This window comes from Denticeps clupeoides, chromosome 1, assembly GCF_900700375.1.
Source record: "Denticeps clupeoides chromosome 1, fDenClu1.1, whole genome shotgun sequence".
Lineage (NCBI taxonomy): Eukaryota > Metazoa > Chordata > Actinopteri > Clupeiformes > Denticipitidae > Denticeps > Denticeps clupeoides.
Window position 1 is genome coordinate 10868841 of NC_041707.1, and position 18873 is coordinate 10887713.

At 41.0% G+C, this 18873-nt stretch overlaps 1 protein-coding gene across 3 annotated transcripts in view; it reads right to left on the reverse strand.

Moving 5' to 3' along the window:
- The window catches only part of plcb1 (phospholipase C beta 1), a 50901-nt gene that overhangs the window by 20875 nt on the left and 11153 nt on the right, over positions 1-18873 (reverse strand). For all 3 annotated transcript variants that reach the window (XM_029001814.1, XM_029001805.1, XM_029001820.1), the window contains exons 4-9: positions 4475-4615; positions 4263-4342; positions 3643-3696; positions 3424-3499; positions 2485-2585; positions 358-521 (exon numbers count right to left, since the gene is read on the reverse strand). In XM_029001814.1, the coding sequence (XP_028857647.1) occupies positions 358-521; positions 2485-2585; positions 3424-3499; positions 3643-3696; positions 4263-4342; positions 4475-4615 (616 nt within the window). The remainder of the gene's footprint in view (positions 1-357; positions 522-2484; positions 2586-3423; positions 3500-3642; positions 3697-4262; positions 4343-4474; positions 4616-18873) is intronic.

The following is an 18873-nucleotide window of genomic DNA, read 5'->3' on the forward strand; positions in this document are numbered from 1 at the left end:
ATGTTAAGCAGACATCACCCTCCCAGCCACGAGGGAATGCTCACCCGCTCCACACAGTCCACTCATTATCTCCAATGAATGGACCAATGTCTAGATCTACCCAGAGTGCCACTTGTTAAACTAAACGCTTGCACCCTCTTGATTGTCTTGCTCTAAACAGCACCCCTGTGCCTCTGTTATTTCTGACACTAAATAAAGTCATAACCTGGTTACACCTCTGGTGTGCACATGCGTTACATTCATCACAGACAAAAGCACATTTTATGTAATCATATCATCAGTATCATCACATAACACAACAAGACATTGCAAGATCCATTGATAGGACATATTTAATAATGAGAGATGGGGTCCCACCTTTCTGGACAAGACCCTGGTTGGGTTCGTACTTCTCCATTAAGACCTGCACCTGGTCGGGTTTCAGTGGTGGATAGAGGATCTCATTGAGCCGGGGGTCACGCTGCTTATTGTTGATGAAGTCGGTCATCTGCTCCGTACTCAGGTAGCTGCAGCCCTTAGCCCTTAGAGAGAAACAGAGGGGGATGGGACACGGGTCTATTTCTGTCCTGAGTACAAAGTCTGCATTTATCCAAGAATGGACTAATCATTTCAATCATTTCATGGCTTAATTGTTTAATTTCACTGCAGCTGAAAAATACAACAGAATGGAAAAACACCACAAAATTAGTTTCAGAAAGCATTTAGTGACAATTATGACAGCTTACATTGAGGGATAATTATAATGTCTACAAAAAAAGAAAGAAGTGATGATATATAGGGCAACAGTTTAAGCAATGTTGCTAGGCAGTGACATGATTGGATCTGAACGCTTGAAGATGCCATTCAGCACATTGACATATGCACATATTAAGCCCACCAAAAATCACCTTGTACCTTGTTACTTTGTCAGACCTATTGATATTGTTGTAAATAAAGTATTTAAAACCCACAACCCTTCTATATAGACACCGGGAAGGATTCATCACACTAATTAAATGCATTCCATGGCACCTCTGATCGCCTTGTGTCCTGGTGTGACATAGCAAGAAGCATCAATACCTCTCAGTCCCTGCCCAGACATGAACTACTATGTCATTTGCCAAAGAAACAATGAATGAAAATGTAGTTATGCAAAACTACTCAACCAAATGCACTCAGTGCTGCATATGCTACCAAAGACACTTTCACAATATATGAACTGCAGAGGAGAAAGGGAACATTTACTAAGTGCAAGATTTATTCAGCCTATTTGGCTCCTGAACCATGAAATCCTTATACAAGACAACAAAATACAATTCTCTAAATATTTGCCCTTGTCTTTGGCCGGAGGGTTATTGACATATACTGGTGTGGACGTTATATGCTACGGCTTTGAATCTACCTATATAATCAATGCTGGTTTTTTTGTATTAGAAATTGTATTGAAACCAAACAAAAATTGTGAATTACGGCTGTACATAGGCCGCAGTATAAAATTCATATTTGAATAAAACTTTTTTCAATGCTTGTCCATTACTTCACTTATGTATATTTGTAAGTATCCATTTGTAAACTATTAAGGAATTTCATTTATTTATTGCAGGTCCTCACTGGTCAATAATTTGTTCATGCAGAGCAAGAGTCGCATTGTGTCTGCAGTTAATTAGTGTGAGTCTCTGTGGATCGCAGGCCTGTTTCCATTTTTTTATGGTATTAGGTGTTCCAACAGTGCACATGTACCCTTTTGCCACAGCTCCATGTCTGACCAAATTGTGATATTAGATGCCTCAGCCAGAGGATCTCCATAAGAGCACATGCCAGATGTGCTTTGTATGCAGCAGTTATTATGGTTCAAACAGGCTTGCAATGATGGAAAGCTGTCAGAACAAACGGAGCAGAACAGCTCGCTGTGTATGGATCTGAGTAGCCGGCTACCAGTCACAGTGCTAGGCCCTGAAAGCCTCTACAATGGGCATGTGAAGAAGATGGAGTGCTCTGATGAATCATGTTCTCTTTAACATCACATGGATGGCTGATTGTGAGTGAGTGTGTGTGTCTTTTACCTGTTCTGGATAATGTGCTTGCAGCATAATGTCATATTTAAACTGCATAAGAAAGGCCTATACAATAGTAGTGTAAAAATGGTACAAGTCCTGATGATACAAAGTGCTGAAGCAATCACCTGGCCATGGAGTCACCTAGTTTCCAACTAATCTCCATCGTTTTCATATTTGTAATTATGTTCAAGCTCATATGACATATGAAGTAAAACATAAAAATAGGTTGTGTTCCAGTGGTGCACAAATTGTGTATGATGTGTGTGAGTATAAAACCAGCATGACCGGCTTTATGCAAATTGAGTAAACTGTTACTCAGGTTACCATGGGAACCAATGTGACAAAGTACCAAAGGACCCTGTTGCTTCATTAATAACTCGAAAGCACAATGCAGCAACATTATTAATATACAGTAAAAGACCAATGTAATGTGAGAAAATGATCGTACTTTTCTGCAAAGATCTGATTGATATCTGGTCGTGGACAGATGTTACTGAGGAAGGCTTTGTAAATCTCAGGTGTGAAGTCCTCCTGTGGAACTGAGTCATTCTGCAATTAAAAATCAAAGACAGTTCAGCTGATAATGCAGTAAATGTCAGTAAGATGACTCGAAGCCATTATGGCATCTCGCTGTCAGGGTGTTTCCTAATGATCAAATCCAATCCGAAATGCAGCCTCATGCTTCTGGGCTCCTGTTGACGCGTGTCAAACATTAAATTAAATGAATCCAGCAGACAGTGCAGATATTCGTCAGGGTTCATCTAAAAATAGATGCGGGGTTCACGCTTGTTTCATTGCGCAGCCACATATTAATAACAACCCAACGCTCTGATCCAGGCTTCCAAATTAATTAGCAGTTGTTCACCAAGACATGGCAAGTTTGACTTAATTTGTCATTCAGTTGATCGGATCATTTCAGCAAATCCGATAATAAACCAAGTAGCCAGTGTGTATTGTCTCTGTAAACTCTGAGTAGAACTGTGGGAACTTTGCGGCGATTAATGCTGCATTGCTCAGAAGGGAGGGGGAAGGGACAAACGGACAAATAGATGAAAGAGCAGCGAGTCCTACAGCAGGGAGAGGGAACAAGTCAATGATGATTGAGCATTAATCATGCAATTGTTTTTTTCCAAGTATTATAGATTTTTTTTTTTTTTACTTTAGCCTTTGAAGATCATTAAGATAAAAAAACTGGCTTTTCTGTTTTGCAGAACGCATGCCGTAATGGATTTTAATAGGGTTTACCCAAACAGAATAAATAATGTGATGTCTAATGTGATGATTATGCATTCTTAAGCTTTGTAGCCGGGCCGCTGCTTCCTACGATGACACCCAGCAGGTTGCGGAAGTGCAACCTGCTGGAACAGTCGTCGAGACATATGCTCACCCTGCCTGACGGGAGGCTGCAGCTCTCCAGCGCCGTCTCCACCCGCTTCCGGTCCGCGGAGAACATGCGGCCGATGCTGCGTCCGGGACAAGGAAAGAATAGGAAAACATTCATGCCCACCAGCATTTCTCAACAGCACATGCACACAGGCCACCGAGAGCACTGATTTCCATTAGAGCTGACGGGCAGCGAGTGAAAAAAGCAACAGGCGGAACGTACTTCTTCACCGGGATGCGCCCTTCCGGGTTCAGCTGAAGCTTCAGTCTCGTGTACCTGTTTGTATCAACAACACGCAAAACAGAAGGACATTTAAACAAATTATAAAAGTGAAGCGATTTGTCATTGCGAAACACTGCAGCACAGCACACGGTGCACACAACGAAATGTGTTTTTTTAACCCATCACCTTTAGTGAGAAGTGGGCAGCCATGACAGGCACTCGGGGAGCGGTGTGTGGGGACGGTGCTTTGCTCAGTGGCACCTTGGCGGCTCGGGATTTCTGATTACAGTACCACATCTGCCCCCCAAAATGAAATGAGGAACTAATAAACGATTGCCTGAATATGTACAGAGTGTGCCGGGCTAGTAATTAAACCAACAAAACTGCAAAAAAGAATAGCCTGGATTAATTATTCAGATTCCAGCAGACAGAGACAGAAGACGCTTCACTGGTGACGGCGGCCAACAGGAACGCTGCCATTAGCAGCAGGCGTTCCTCTCGCTCCGCTTCAGCAACCTCTGGGCCAGGCGTCAGGCGCGAGGCTGCCTGGTCCCCGTCAGCCTGTATTCCGAAGCATCGACACGAGCACTGGACACGACAGCACTGTCACAGGGGCTTACGCTTTCTCCAGGCTGGACTCTCTTGCCATGTTCTGAGCCAGAAGGTTGGACGCCAGACTAAACAGCTCATCTGCCCACTCCTATGGGGGAGACAACAGAACCAGCCGGAAAGAGGAAAAAAAAGATTCTAATTAGGTCAAACAGCGAATACGAAAGAGGAGAGAGCGATACTCTCTGTTGGGGTGTTACTGAGAAGGATTTAAGAGTTTAACCTTTGCAACTTCCTCCTGGAAGGCCATGAAGTTCAGGTATGTAATGTTCACCATGTCCGGTCCAGTCACGACCGTCAGCATTTTGTTTTCTATCCGCCCGACCAGGTTGCCCACGTCCAGCAGCTCCCGCAGCTTGGCCTCCTGTGGAGATGTCGGAGGATGAAGAATGCAACCACAGCAAAACAAAACCACCTCCCATGCCAACAGCCACTGTGCCTCCCAGCTATGAAATTCATTTGTCGCTGCATCACGGTCGCTTGGACATAAAACACGGTCGCTTGGACATACACAAAAAATATAGACCCGTTCGATGGGGTGCCAAGTTTTGCGAAAAAAAAAAAACACCCACCTGCTTGCTATTTAAATGCTAAAAAACCTGGCACTTCATGCAACACTTATTGATTACCACACGGAGTCTTTTCAGACCTAGCACCATAACAGAACCTACTTCTGATGCGACCAACTCCTTGATCTCTATTTCCCCTGGATCAAGTGATTAGGCTTAAAATGATGGTAAAAGGAGCAAAAACTATACAATTAAATACTTAACTGCAATTTAGTGGATGACAATAATTCGACAGCCCTAATTGCAACCAACCACGAATAGCTGAATGGCTCTGAAATCAGTCAACGACCAAATTGGTTCACACAAACATCAATGAATAATATTTATTTAATATTTAAGTCATTGTGAAACACTGGAGCACAGCAGACGGTACACATAAAGAAATGTGTGCTCTGCTTTTAACCCATCACCCTTGGTGAACAGTTGGCAGCCATGACAGGCGCCCAGGGAGCAGAGGGACGGTGCTTTGCTCAGTGGCACCTTGGTGGTTCGGGATTTGAACCGGCAACCTTCTGTTTTCCTTACCCGCAAGGCCACCGCTGCCACTTTGACCTTTAACCTCAGTCGAGGTGAGCATTATAACCAAACTTGACACATTGTATTCACAACAATGGGAGAGGAAACATAATGCCTGTCACTTATCCTGGGGTGTTCAGAGAAAAGTGTGAGCTTCACTCAGAAGAGACTCCGAGAGGTGGGTCCAGCACGGCCCTTCCACTTCTCCCGCTGATGAGGAACAATTAGGGCTTGAATGAAATGGCTTCTCCGACTGAGCCGCTGAGTGGCTCCCTCAGCCCTCATCCCCGCATTGGGGCAATTAACAGTGCCAAATGGAGCGCTACCCCGAAATGGTTCTGACAGATATTATTAAGCAAATCAAAGCCCTTCAGAAAGGAAGCCCAGGATGGCACAGGAGTGACAGAGCGGATCCCAGCGAGAGCAACTGGCGGGCCCGTCTGAAGGAAATCGGAAAAATCTGACAAGCTCACACTCACGGTCTGGCATGACAACATAATTACGATTTAAAGATTTAGCATGCACTAGCTCTCCTACATCCTCTCTTAGAATGAAAGGAATCATCAGATTGCATTTCCGCTCCTTGTCGGCTGCCACAAAGCAAGCACAAGAGTAGCTTTTCAGGTACCAATGCATCAAAACACTGGAAACAACCTTCTTTCCTTTTCATCTGCTCACAAGGATTAACATAACACTTTAATTCAAAGCTGTTTCATTGGCTATTAGACAAGAAGAAACATTACATCAATGTGTTAAAGCTGTATGATTTACGATATGGTGTCAGAATGTGAATACGAGTTAAATAATTCACTAGGATCATGAATAATAAAGTAGCTCTTTAATAGGAAATTGTCTGCTGGAAGAATATTCTTGCAACACTTTTTAGCAAAGCTTCATCTGGGGAAACAATCGGTTCAGAATACAAGCATTTGCAATGCAGCTCCTGAACCCCGGGCGAAATAGTACATTGATCAGAAAGACTTACTAACAGGAAGCTGATATGATGCTCTTAATTTCCAGATTTGCGGCTCAGCGCTGATATGATGCATACTGAGGTGCTGGGATTGCAGCAATGCTTAAGATCTGAAAAAAATGCATCTATGCATTAAGCGTCTTGCTCAGGGACACAATGGTAGTAAGTGGGATTTGAACCTGGGTCTTCTGGTTCATAGGCAGGTGTGCTACTACCACCCCAAAACAATACCTACACCCTCAGAGCTGCATCATAAAGATCCCATGACATGAATTTTTAATTTTTTATTATATAGTTCTTAGTGGTCCCCTAATACTGTGTATGAAGTCTCTTTTGCTCTCTGAATGGGGAAGCAGAATGACCAAAGCACTCTTTATACCTATCGCCATTTCTAGCCACACCACTGTCTCCATAGACAGGCAAGGGGAACTCGTATTAAAGTGACATTTTCCTGTCAAGCGACCTTTTATGCTCTTATCCTTTTATTAATGTTATTAATGTAGGAACTACATGGAACGGACACATAGAATAGGACCCGGTGGGGGTTTAAAGGGTTAACCCTAAGTTGCTCCAGGGGGGGACTGTCCCTGTAACTACTGATTGTAAGTCACTCTGGAAAAGGGCGTCTGATAATGCTGTAAATGTAAATGTAAATACACATGCTGGGTGCATTAACACCTGTCCCAATATCTGTATCAAAGTCCATCACAGCCACAAGTGTATGGCCATAATGAATTCAGTTTTCCCTTAATTGTGACAATAAAAAATTTGGGCATGTCTGTGGTGCCCTGCACATGTTTATATTTCCTAAGCTGAAAAACGAGCCGCTGTCCCACATAAACCTGATTTATTTCATGTTACACCCAAAGCCTGTTTGGTCCGTTTTTGGAGACACCCATCAATGTCATTTGTGCTTCCCATTTCCCACTACGTGCCAAAATGATGAATTAATCTTCCTTGATAAATCGTTCATATCTGATCCAGCTGTTCCTAAGCAATGTCATTCAGGCAGCAAATGATGCTACTCACACAAGCATTAAAAATATACAACAATTAAAATGATTTTGAGTAAACAAAACAATTGTTTAAGGGACGGCATTTGTATTTGTAGGCTCTGTGTTTGTAATTATGTTTCAGCGTTCCAGTGAACCATACTGCTCTAACAATCCCACCTCCACACCGCACTCACAAGCCACATTTATGGCAATTATTGAATTCTTTTTTCTGTATTCCCCTTCCATTCCCCTTTTTTTTATTATTATTATTTTAGGAAGGGGAGGGCCATTATTTTAATCCCAGGTGTTCCTTCTGTGCCGTGAGAATGACGACTGTAATTTTCTTCAGAAAACAGATCTGGCATTTAGCAGGCTGAATCCAACAGTTGCCAGATAGGAGTGGCGTGAAAGCTGATTTGCAGGTTGTGCGTCAGCTCCCAGGGAAACTGTTGCTCCCGTTGTCACTTCATGCTTGCCGGGGCTCCTTGCTACATTTGATGCCCTTTCTTCCCACCTCATTAGCTCCTGCACCTATGGCTTTGGTCACACAGGGTAGCTTGCCTTGAGTGTTTCTATGGCAACAGTCCATCAAGGCTCTGTAGCCAGTGGAAAGCCGCATCTCACCAAATATTTCCCAATGCGCTATAAAAGTGCAGCTCTGCAGAGGTTCTGGCCTGGTCCTGGAGACAGGCTTTATGCCTAATGGTTGAACCTTTGCACCATCGATGATGCTAATTGGCCACTTGGCCCGACATATACCCTTACCCTAGAGAATTCTTCAACTGTTTAATGATTTATTTCAAAAGCAAATTATCTGTGCCAGTTCTAGGAGCTAGTAACGGAATCCAAAGCCATGAGTTTTCCAAAGACTGAGTTTTCACACCTCTCTCACATTACATAGCATTGCCACACACAATCAGTGCCATGCACCATCGATTTTAGTTTGTCTCGGTTGGCATATAAAAATCATTACAGAGCACAGCACCACATCATGCATGTGGCTGAGGACAGCAGAAACAGTAAACCCAAAAATGTATTCAGTCAAGCTGCCGACTGAGAACCAGAACCGCTGAGCATGATGAACCAAGTAAGATAAAAACCACTGCTGGTATCGACTGTGATGCACACGCTTGTACCTATAAATCATGGTGAGCAGCCTTCCTCCACCTAATTTACTGTAGCAGAGGAATGGAATACATTATTGCGAGGACAATGAGGTGCAGGTACAGCAAGAGCGAGCGCTGGCAAAGAATATCATTCTTCTGCTAATCAGAGGAAGCATGCAGTCAAAACATACACCTTGCCCCACACATACTGCGACATTTAATACCATAGCTAAAGCTTTACAATTCACGTAAATTCATGATGCATTACTGGCGCAATTACATCAAATCACAAATGCAACCAAATCACAGTGAAAAATCACACAGGGGAAGTGGAAATCAGTCATTCGATGTTCAGGAAGCAGCAAAATGAACTGAGTGTTGAATCTGACACAAGTCCATTTCCACTTCCTGTAGCTGCCTGCATCAGATTCAAATGATTGATTCTTGCCTACAAAGCCAAGGAAGGGGCAGCACTAGGGCTGCTACTAACGATTAATTTAATAATCAATTAATCTTTTTTTTACATTTTTTTTATTAATCAATGAATGAACTAAATGAAAATGAACTAAAATCTTTAGAAAATGAACTAAAACCTTTAGAAAATGCATGAACATGTTGCTCCTTGAGCTGTCAAAACTTGTTCTCTACACTACACTGCAGATGCACACACTCACAGACGCACACTTTTTTTTGCAGACTCACAAACTCTCACACTGACACACACACACACACACACACACACACACACACACACACACACACTCTCTCACTCCCTTTGTTCAGACACTTTGCATTGCAATGCACAAATGTGAGCACAGGTTCTGGCTCAGGCTCGCTCTTTTCTTTGAGGCCATGTTGCCTGCTGCAGAAAACAGCTGCTCAGATGGTGGTGATATGACAGGGATGCAGAGGTAAGAAGTGAAGTGATTGACATTGTGAAACACTGCAGCACTCAATGAAATGTGTCCTCTGCTTTTAACCATCATCCTTGGTGAAACACGGCGTGAGCATAATAAAGAGAGTGTGTTGGAGACCCCAGCAGCGGTGTGAGCTCGTTCTTCTGGGTGGATCTTCCTTGTCTGTAAGCTTCAAAGAGTTTCCTCTATGAAACAGACCAAATACGTTATAGTGTGTAAAAAAAGCAGACGTAATGCGTGTTTTGTTGAGCAAATGCAAAGACCAGGTGGTGTCAGGCAACCAGTGTTATAAACGGCGTTCAAAGCTGCACTTTTTTCATACAAACGTGTGTGTTTAGCGTAAAACCATGCATTAAAATGCAGGCAAATTATGACGCATATGGCCTTGTAGCTACTGTCTACCTCCGCTGTTTTTTTCTTTTATAATTTTTGCTCCGCCCTGTCTATGAGGACCCAAACCCAGCAAGCATCAGTGCGCACTTTTAGTAAACAATTTTTATCGATCTAATCAATCACTCCTCGCCCTGCACCCAGATCTCTCTGATCCTCCAGCACTGCTCAACTGGCACCACCATCTCTCAAGGTACTGGGAAAGCATTCATCTAAACTCTTCTGGTGGTAGTAGCCAAGTGGGTAACACACTCGCCTACGAACCAGAAGACCCAGGTTCAAATCACACTTACTACCATTGTGTAGTAAGACACTTAACCATAAATTATGGTTAAATAATGACTTTAAATTGCACTGGACAAGGGCATCTGATAAATGCTGTAAATGTAAATCTTCTAGGTGGTGGAACAGCTCAAAAAAGGCCTCACACATGTATTTGGGTTTTGAGTTATTAAGTGAATGGTATTTACAGATCTGGGGTCTCATTTATAAAACTTTGCATAGAACCCATACAAAAAAATGTACAGAAGATTTATGAAAACATGCTCGCACAACTGCATGCAATATACGCTTTATAAAACGCACTACACCTGGGATTGTTTACACATGGATTTTCCAAATATTCCGCCTTCTACATGCCCCCCTTCAACCATACATGGTGAATGAATTGATCTCTTCATCGATGGTAACTTGAAAGCACGTTGTAAGTCGCTCTGGATAAGGGCGTCTGCCAAATGCCGTAAATGTAAATGTAAATGAATGCAAATCACCTCATGAATATTTAAGCATCCAATGTAAACCTGAAAAAAGGGCATCATGGCAACCGAGGGGAAAAGTAAGAAGAGAATTTTTTCTGAAATATATGTGCTTGTGGGTGAAGTGAAAAGCCAAAAAAAAAAAGTTTGGTAGTCACAGTAGCAGGGTGACAAACCCAAACACAACACACACATTTCACACAACTCAGGAAAGATGAATTGTTATGAATGAAATGTGCTTTTATTTGGAAGCAGCCTTTCTCCCTCCCCTTTTGACAGGTGTGAAACTTGAGCCCAGCAGTGGCAGCAGTAAGCAGGCACACCGAGGACCTCGTGCTCACGTCCTGCATATTTGGGAATTTAGAGTACACAACAGCGCTGATGTTAGCTCCTTATTAACAGTTTATCATTCAAATTGTCTGTTCCACCCTAAATACTCCAGGCTGCCATACTGTTCATTTTACCATATCCATATTCATCACAAATCTATGTACTCATGAGCAAAGTTCCCAGGTCAATTTGTTGAAAAATGTTTTGGGCCATAAAGGTATTGGTTGATACAATTTCTTCCCATCCAATTTAGCCCTAAACAAGTGAGATTTCAGTGACCCAGAGCTTCTAAATTGTAGTTTTCTTTTAAAGAATGCCATTCATCAATCCAATGCACTGTTCCCATGTGAAATTTTCAGTAAAGGATGTTGGGGCAGACAAGTAACACTTAATACAATTTCATTTTGAGATCATCACCAAATACACATTTAAAACGTTTCCTAAACATTTGTACATTCCTTAAATTTGTACATTTGTAAAAGATTTACTGTATGTAAGTCTCAATGAACTATAAACAATATGGGCCCAGATCTAGAGCGACTTACAATGAGAAGTTACAGGTACAGTCTTCCTGTCTTGCTCAGGGACACAATGGTAGTAAGTAGTAAGTGGGATTTGAACCTGGGTCTTCTTTTTCATAGGTGAGTGTGCTACCCGCTAGGCTACTACTACCTCGTTGTGTTTTACTTTGTGAGTTGGTTATTAGATGCCACTCCAGCCAGTCAGAGAATCTCCTGTTACCCCCAAAGCAGCAGGCACACCTTGCAAAATGAGGGCACCCTTACTCCCCGCTAATGGGGAATAAAAACCAATCGCTGTCATGAATGCAATCATGAAGCCAGGGCAGCATGGGCGTGCATGCGAAATAAAAAAAAATTGCTGTTCCCCATGGTGCCGCCCCACCATGATTACACTCTGGAATTTTGATCATGTTGCCCATAACAAAACCCGCCACGGGTTTTTAATACACATAGGAGTGATGCTGAGCAAAGCAAGACGTGCTGCTTTGGTCATTTGGTGTGCAGAAAAAAATCCAAAAAGAGGCAGTGACGCTTATGGCAAAACTTTATAAAAGGGGCGGTGGGGTTCCTCAAATAATTCAAAAAATTTTGATTTACCAGTATAAATAACTTTTCTCCCTGTTGTTGCAGTCAAGATAAGTAGTCAAGACCTTGTTAAATAGGTTTGCTTGTGTTTGTCACAGCTGAATGAGCCAAGATTCCATGTTCTGCTACTTCAACAGGAACAGCACAGTGGTTGATATGTTTTACTTATATATTCACTATTATAAATATGTGACTGAAAAAGTATATATCGCAACGTATGCATAGGAAAAGGCGTACGCATCTTTCAGGTCCCGTTGTGGGCTTACACAACGGTTATAAATAAGACTCCTGGCCCTAGTGACCCAATTGAGGTATTTCTTTGATGGACAGTTTAAAGCACCCATGTAACTCATGATAATCTTATCTCAAATAGAAATCGCTAATAAAATTTTGTATCGATTTGAATCAATTTAGCTTAGTTAAGCAAAATATTTGAATGACCATCACTCGGAATCACTCCCACTCTTGCGAGAGGGGAGAAAAGTTGTTGTTGAATATTTCTATATGAATATTTTAAATGCCTCTGCCAAGAGATACTGCGGATGTAAGTAAACTATAAGAATGGCTGTCTTCACTTCTCTCCACATTTTACAATTATGTAATAGCACAACGCACATATATTTTTCACTTTTGCGGAATATCTAAATATCTAAAAATATCATTGTTATATCTATTTATGTATTTATTAATTTCTGTATGTAGTGTGTGTGTGTATATATATGGTGTTTTAACTGCTTAAAAAAATTGTATATAAATAAAACTGTACCATCCTTAGTACTGTAATCGAGTTACAATTTCATTATTGTGACCAGCGTATGCAAACCACATACATTATAAACATTAGTGCTGATACTGCTCTGGCACCTCAACAGAGTCCATACATTTAATAATTTTGCATTAGGGATCTCTGCAGCAAATAAACAAAGCAAAATTAGTAAACGCTACATTCACTAGTTGGCCAGTCAGAATGCTGGAATCTAAGTGAAGATTTTCACATTCTGAGATGACTATGACGTGATGTGAGATGATTATGGCCATGGAGAACGACTGAAATGAAGAGGAATGAAGGAGAGGCAACTTGTGCTAAGCCCTGCCTGTGTAATTTATTTCTAGGAGTGGCTTTAATTATTCCCATTGGCTCCTGCTATTTTAAGCTTTGATTAAAAAAAACACGATTAAACTTTGTCTTCTGGGAATCCAAAAAACATCCAACTATGGGTGTATTTAGTTTAAAATTAAATTTGAAAAATTGAATAAAACTGCCATTTTTTCTGCTGATGGTTCACTGTTGAGGATCCGCCTCAGCACTGGACCATCAGTGGAAAAACTGGCTGAAGCAGAAACACATTAGAAAGAAAAAACACATTTTTCATCTCTCTGAATTTCACCTCAATGCTGATACATGTACACAACTGTTTAGAAATTAAATACATTTATTTGCCTTTGTAATGTCCTTTTTAAATAAAAAACAATAATTTGGTCAATTAAAATAGCATTAAATTGATAGAAAAATCCTGTTCAGACATCCTGTTAATGTAGTAAATGGTAGCTGGAAATTAATGAATGGAATATCCACATAGAAGCCCATTATCAGCATCAATTAGTTCCAATGGAATGATGTTGACTAATGCATGTCTGTCACTTTAAAAGGTTAATTGATTATAAGAAAAACCATTTGCAATTATCTTAGTACAGCTGAAAACAGTTGCACTGATTAAAGAAGCAATAAAAGTGTCCTTCAGATTAGCTGATCATTTGGGGGATTTCTAAATGGACGTAAATCTATATATGTAGTGTATGATGTTTTTTTTATGGATGTTCCTAATGCAATTCCATGTTAAGGTCACCGATAAAAAGAGGTCAATGTCCTGTTCTGTCCAGTAGAACTGGACAGAACAGTCATAGCCAAAATAAAAAAAGCATACAGGATAAACAAATACAAATTCAGGATGTCTGGGTCTATAAATAAATTGTTAATTATTATTTTATTTTTTTTTACATAAAAGCATTTTATTAGACTGGGCAATGATTTCTTAACATATCTTGTAAAATGTTACCTCCCAACTTAGATAGGGTCCATAATTACAATACTAATTAATAACAGCACAATTTACTTGGCCTAAAAACCCAGCATAACGCATGTGTGGATTAGCTAAGCATACTTTCAGGTCTGGCTGAAATTGACAGCGGTGTAAGCACATGGCATTTTAGTTCTGCCACATAATACTTGCTGAGATTCTGTTATGAAAACCAGAGTCACAGGTTATCAAAACCAGGATGAAAGAGCTGCAAATGTACAGTTACAGCATCCAAACTGTCACATTACTTCCCCCATACATGAGCAATGACAACAGATGGGGTGGTCTGCGCTCATGCCAACGATGTTCAGTTGCCATACCTGCTACAGGCAATTTTGGTTCAGAGCAAATGGAGTGGAGTCAGAAAGCCTATTTCCCAAAAACCTTGCCAAACTCCTTGCGGGTACTACAGTATGCTCACAGAACGCCATATTTGTCCGGAATGAAGCTATTGCCAGGGGAGAAAATGCAGTACCATTCATCGGAGAAAACGTTTACATTTTGGCTGTACTAATAATGTATCATTTCAAAAAAGACTTAACAAATCTAATTGAGTAAATTCAGTAAAAGTATTGAAATTACTCTCATTATGATGAGAAACCATAAAACTAGCAGCAAGCCCACAGTGGCCGTGTTCGCCTTTGCTGAAAAATGATCACATCTGAAGCATATGCTTGTTACTAGTGACATAGTTAGCAAAGTACCAGTAGCTTTCACCCGGGCGCACTCCTTAAAACTGCAGAGAGATTACTTCTACTCCTTTCATTTCATTTTATGCATTTTGAGGGGTAAACATGTCATTATTGCTTTCCCAATTCTACCCTGCATTTAAACACTGATACTGCTCTGGACCCTCCACAGAGGCCATAAACCCCCTTCCCCCCAATTTCTTCCCCAAATCATTGTGCAATGGGGAGCTCTGCAGCAATAGAATAAAAAAAAGTCCAATAATGACCCAGACATAGATCTCCTGTGCCTCAATGTCACTAAATTCTCAATTATGTTTAAGGCCTGTGTTACAAATGGTGCACTGGCTGCTAATAAGAATTAGCATAACATCACATCAAATATGATTTTTATAGCTTTTCACACATTAAATCACACAAGCAATCTGCATTTTGGAGGGGTGGTTTAGTTGTCCACTTTAGTTATTTCCAAAGGCCTAAGAGACTTACCCAATGTGAGGTTAGTCTTGGGCACTGTCCACACAAGAACACTTTTCTTTAAAACATTTTTTTTGGCTTCTCAAAAACTTATCTGAAATGTTGTCATCCACATGGAGACACAGAGAATGGCCCACACACTGCCTCCCCACTGTTTCCCCAATTTCCCAGTCTCACCCAATGTGCTCGCCTTGTTTTGTATCTACTTCTCCTCCGTTAATCACGTCATTGTTCTCCAGCCTTGTCCTTTCATTAGAAATGTGCACCACAGAGAGGATTTCTTGTAGTCGCTTTATGAGGTTCTGCAGCCCAACCATGAATGTGCTATCCGCCATTGTTGTATGTATGACACATTTGAGGATATAGGTCAGGTCGGAGGTTGGGCTAATACGTCAGCATTTTCAAAAAAAAGCCACTTCACAAAAAAATATTTTTAGAAAATAACCATTTTGGGTCCCATTAAACTTTGCTTCCATATGGACACAAGGTCATATCAAATGTTCCAATTTTAGTTAAAAGCAGCGAACACATTTTGTTGTGTGCACCATGTGCTGTGCTGTAGTGTATCACAATGACAATCAATTTAATTTATATTAAATTAAAATTACCTTTAGAGGAAAACTTTATTTTCGGGGCCTTAATTGTGTCAATCTCAACACTGTTGACTGAGGGTAACTATAGGGTAAACTATAATAAATAAACTGATTATATATAAACTACCGGTCAAAGCTTTTAGAACCAGGTCCGGTTCTAGACAGGCATATTTGAGAGGACATAGTGGCAACAGAAGCGGTAAATGGGGGTGGGGTGACTGTTTTTGTCATACAATTGAATTGCACTTTGTCAGGCCTTTATCCTAATTGAATAAAATGATTAACAGCTCTGGTGGGGGTGGCCAGATGGGACATATATGCATATACAGCATATATATGCATATTGATGCATATTTTGAGTGCCAAAAAATTAAACACATTGCATAAGATCCCATTCTTCAAATTTCCGCACTACAATAAAAAATAAAATAAAAATTATTTACACTTAAAATTCACAGGGAGCCACGGATTGCTGACCCTTGGTCCAGTGCATCCCAAACCAGCTTGATGGTATTTATATGTGGAGTTAACTAGGCGCACTGCCTGGAATGCTGTGGTAGCTATTCTGGTTCACTGCGTCGCTGCCCCTTGATCCAGCAACACAGCCCCAGACCATCACGCTTCCTCCTGCACTGAGGAACCATCCTTTCCCCTATTTGATGGTGTACAGTAATCCTGCGTGGTGAACTGAAGAGTTCAAATCCCAAACAAGTCAAAATCTTCTGCTTACAGTTGAAACTGAAACTTGCTTAATGTGACCACAATTATGCTGAGCTTGAAAGTGAAAGTGATGGTTATGGCACAGCACATGGTGCACACAGCAAAATGTGTCCTCTGTTTTTAACCCCAAAATTCATAGCTTGATCAGAGTCTGGCAAGCACTTTTGCTGACATATTTTTTTTAACTAATTTCTTGTTTCCTGAAAAATGACTTTTTGTATTTTTTTGGGTAACCTAACCTTTTTTCTACCCCTGGTAGTTCAACATGTATCTTTGTATCATTTCTAGCTATTCAATGGATCTATGTATATATTCTGTAATATATATTGTTGTGGTATTTGTTGGGCTGTTTGAAGAAGCTTAGCGGATTGGACTTAAAGGTGGATAATGTTAGAATAGAGATCTGTTTTCCCGTCTTTAAAACTCGCCCTTTCTCTCTGGAAGGTCACGCCCCCACTGTATGATTGTTCGCTTTCTTAGCCATGGCCAGTGTAATATGTCACACATGGAACAAAACATGTGCTGGTCGGCAAAAAAATTGCCTGACAGCTCCAAGTTGTTATTTTCTTATTCTTTTACCAAGAGCAACTTACAATCAGTAGTTACAGGGACAGTCCCCCCCCCGGAGCAATTTAGGGTTAAGTGCCTTGCGCAGGGACACAATGGTAGTAAGTGGGATTTGAACCTGGGTCTTCTGGTTCATAGGCGAGTGTGTTACCCACTAGGCTACCACCCTGGCAAAACGTCTTCTGTGTGAGCAGCAGTGAACAGCAGCTTCAGGCATAAAACAACAATATCTGGCAAAGTGCTTTTATTACTGGTGTTTAACAAACCTTCATTTGCTTGTAGTGTCATTAAAAAAGAATCCATTAAAGGTCCCATGCTTTAAATTTTTTGTTTGTTTTTATGTGTCCTAATGGTCCCCTAATACTGTATCGGAAGTCTCTTTCCAAAATTCAACCTTGGTGCAGAATTACAGCCACTTTGAGCCAGTCACACAATGTCATTTCCCCTGTGTTTGTAGCTTTAAATGCTTATGAGGAGCAGAGACGGGACAAGGAGAGGAGCGGCATGGATAGAAAAAATAAAATTAACCCACTGGTTCTTTAGAGGCTTACAGAGTTGTCATTTTAATCTTTATTAGTTTTAGTCATGTCCTTACTCACTTTAGTCTACTCAAATTTCAGTTGACTAAAACTGAGCATTTTAGTCATATTTAATCCAGAATTATCCATTTTCTTTTAGTCAAACCCACTAAACCACAAGGTTATCTTATTATTACATTATTGCTACCTTATAGAGTGAAGAATATTCTACATCTGGTCTGATATTACACGGTATATTTCATTACTCACATGACCAGCATTTACGTCTCATCTCGTATCGTCCTCATCATGTCAAAATGGTTTGTTGATGAAAATATTTTGTCATGAACTTAGTTGACGAAAAATAAACACTAGTTTACACCCGCCATAAGCCTGCAAACTGGTCTTGGCAAAAACACATGGAAACAGAAAGACCTACCAACAACCCTGTGACTCCTTCACCATGGTCATCAATCCAGTAGCCCTTCCTCAAACAACACTTCAGTTCCTTGACATGAGATACAGCCTTTCATTTCCTACCTTGCCAAAGGGTTACGACCACAGAGCACAAAGGCGAACGGAGGGTGTACTGTGAAATGTGGGCGCCTTGGATCAATAAAAAGCACTAAAAAGAATTTATATCCCCTACGATGTCAGCGAAACACTTCCAGGCCTATAAAACCAAAACACCAAAAAATGAAGGTTTGAAATGTCACTGAAGAATTTTTTTTAATAGAAATAGAAATAGGAGTCTCCTCTGGCACTTTTCTTCAGACGATAAAAGAGGAAATCTAGATATGAGATATTCTTTATTCTACACAGTGTACAGTAGGTCACCTCTGGCTTAGAATTCTCCCTGACCGTTGTAGGATGTGCCAGCAGGGGCCTGTGCGATCACGTGCCGTGTCGTGGCCACTATCTGTGGTCAATACCCGGAGGGCCTGTTTATTTTGGGGAAAGGGTAAACCTTGCGAACAAAACAACAGATGAGTAAATTAGTGCAATACGTGGGGCAAACGGGAACAGTGCAAATGAACTAGAATGACCTGGAAAATGTTCAAAGTGACTCGCCAGCACTCGGATTCAGGTTACAGATGCCTGCCTGTGGCCACTAAAGGCCAGGATGTGCAGTCCATTACCTCCTTGGAGAGATAGCGATCATGAATAACAGATTTTCAGTTGGGGCAGTTAACCTATATTTGTCTAGGGAAGTAGGGCATGGAATAGGTGAAGTCATTTCACAGATGTATTTATAAAGAAGGTTTTATACCCCAAAAGTACCTTTCACTTAGACTAATATTGATAATGCTGTTCATAGACTTCAGC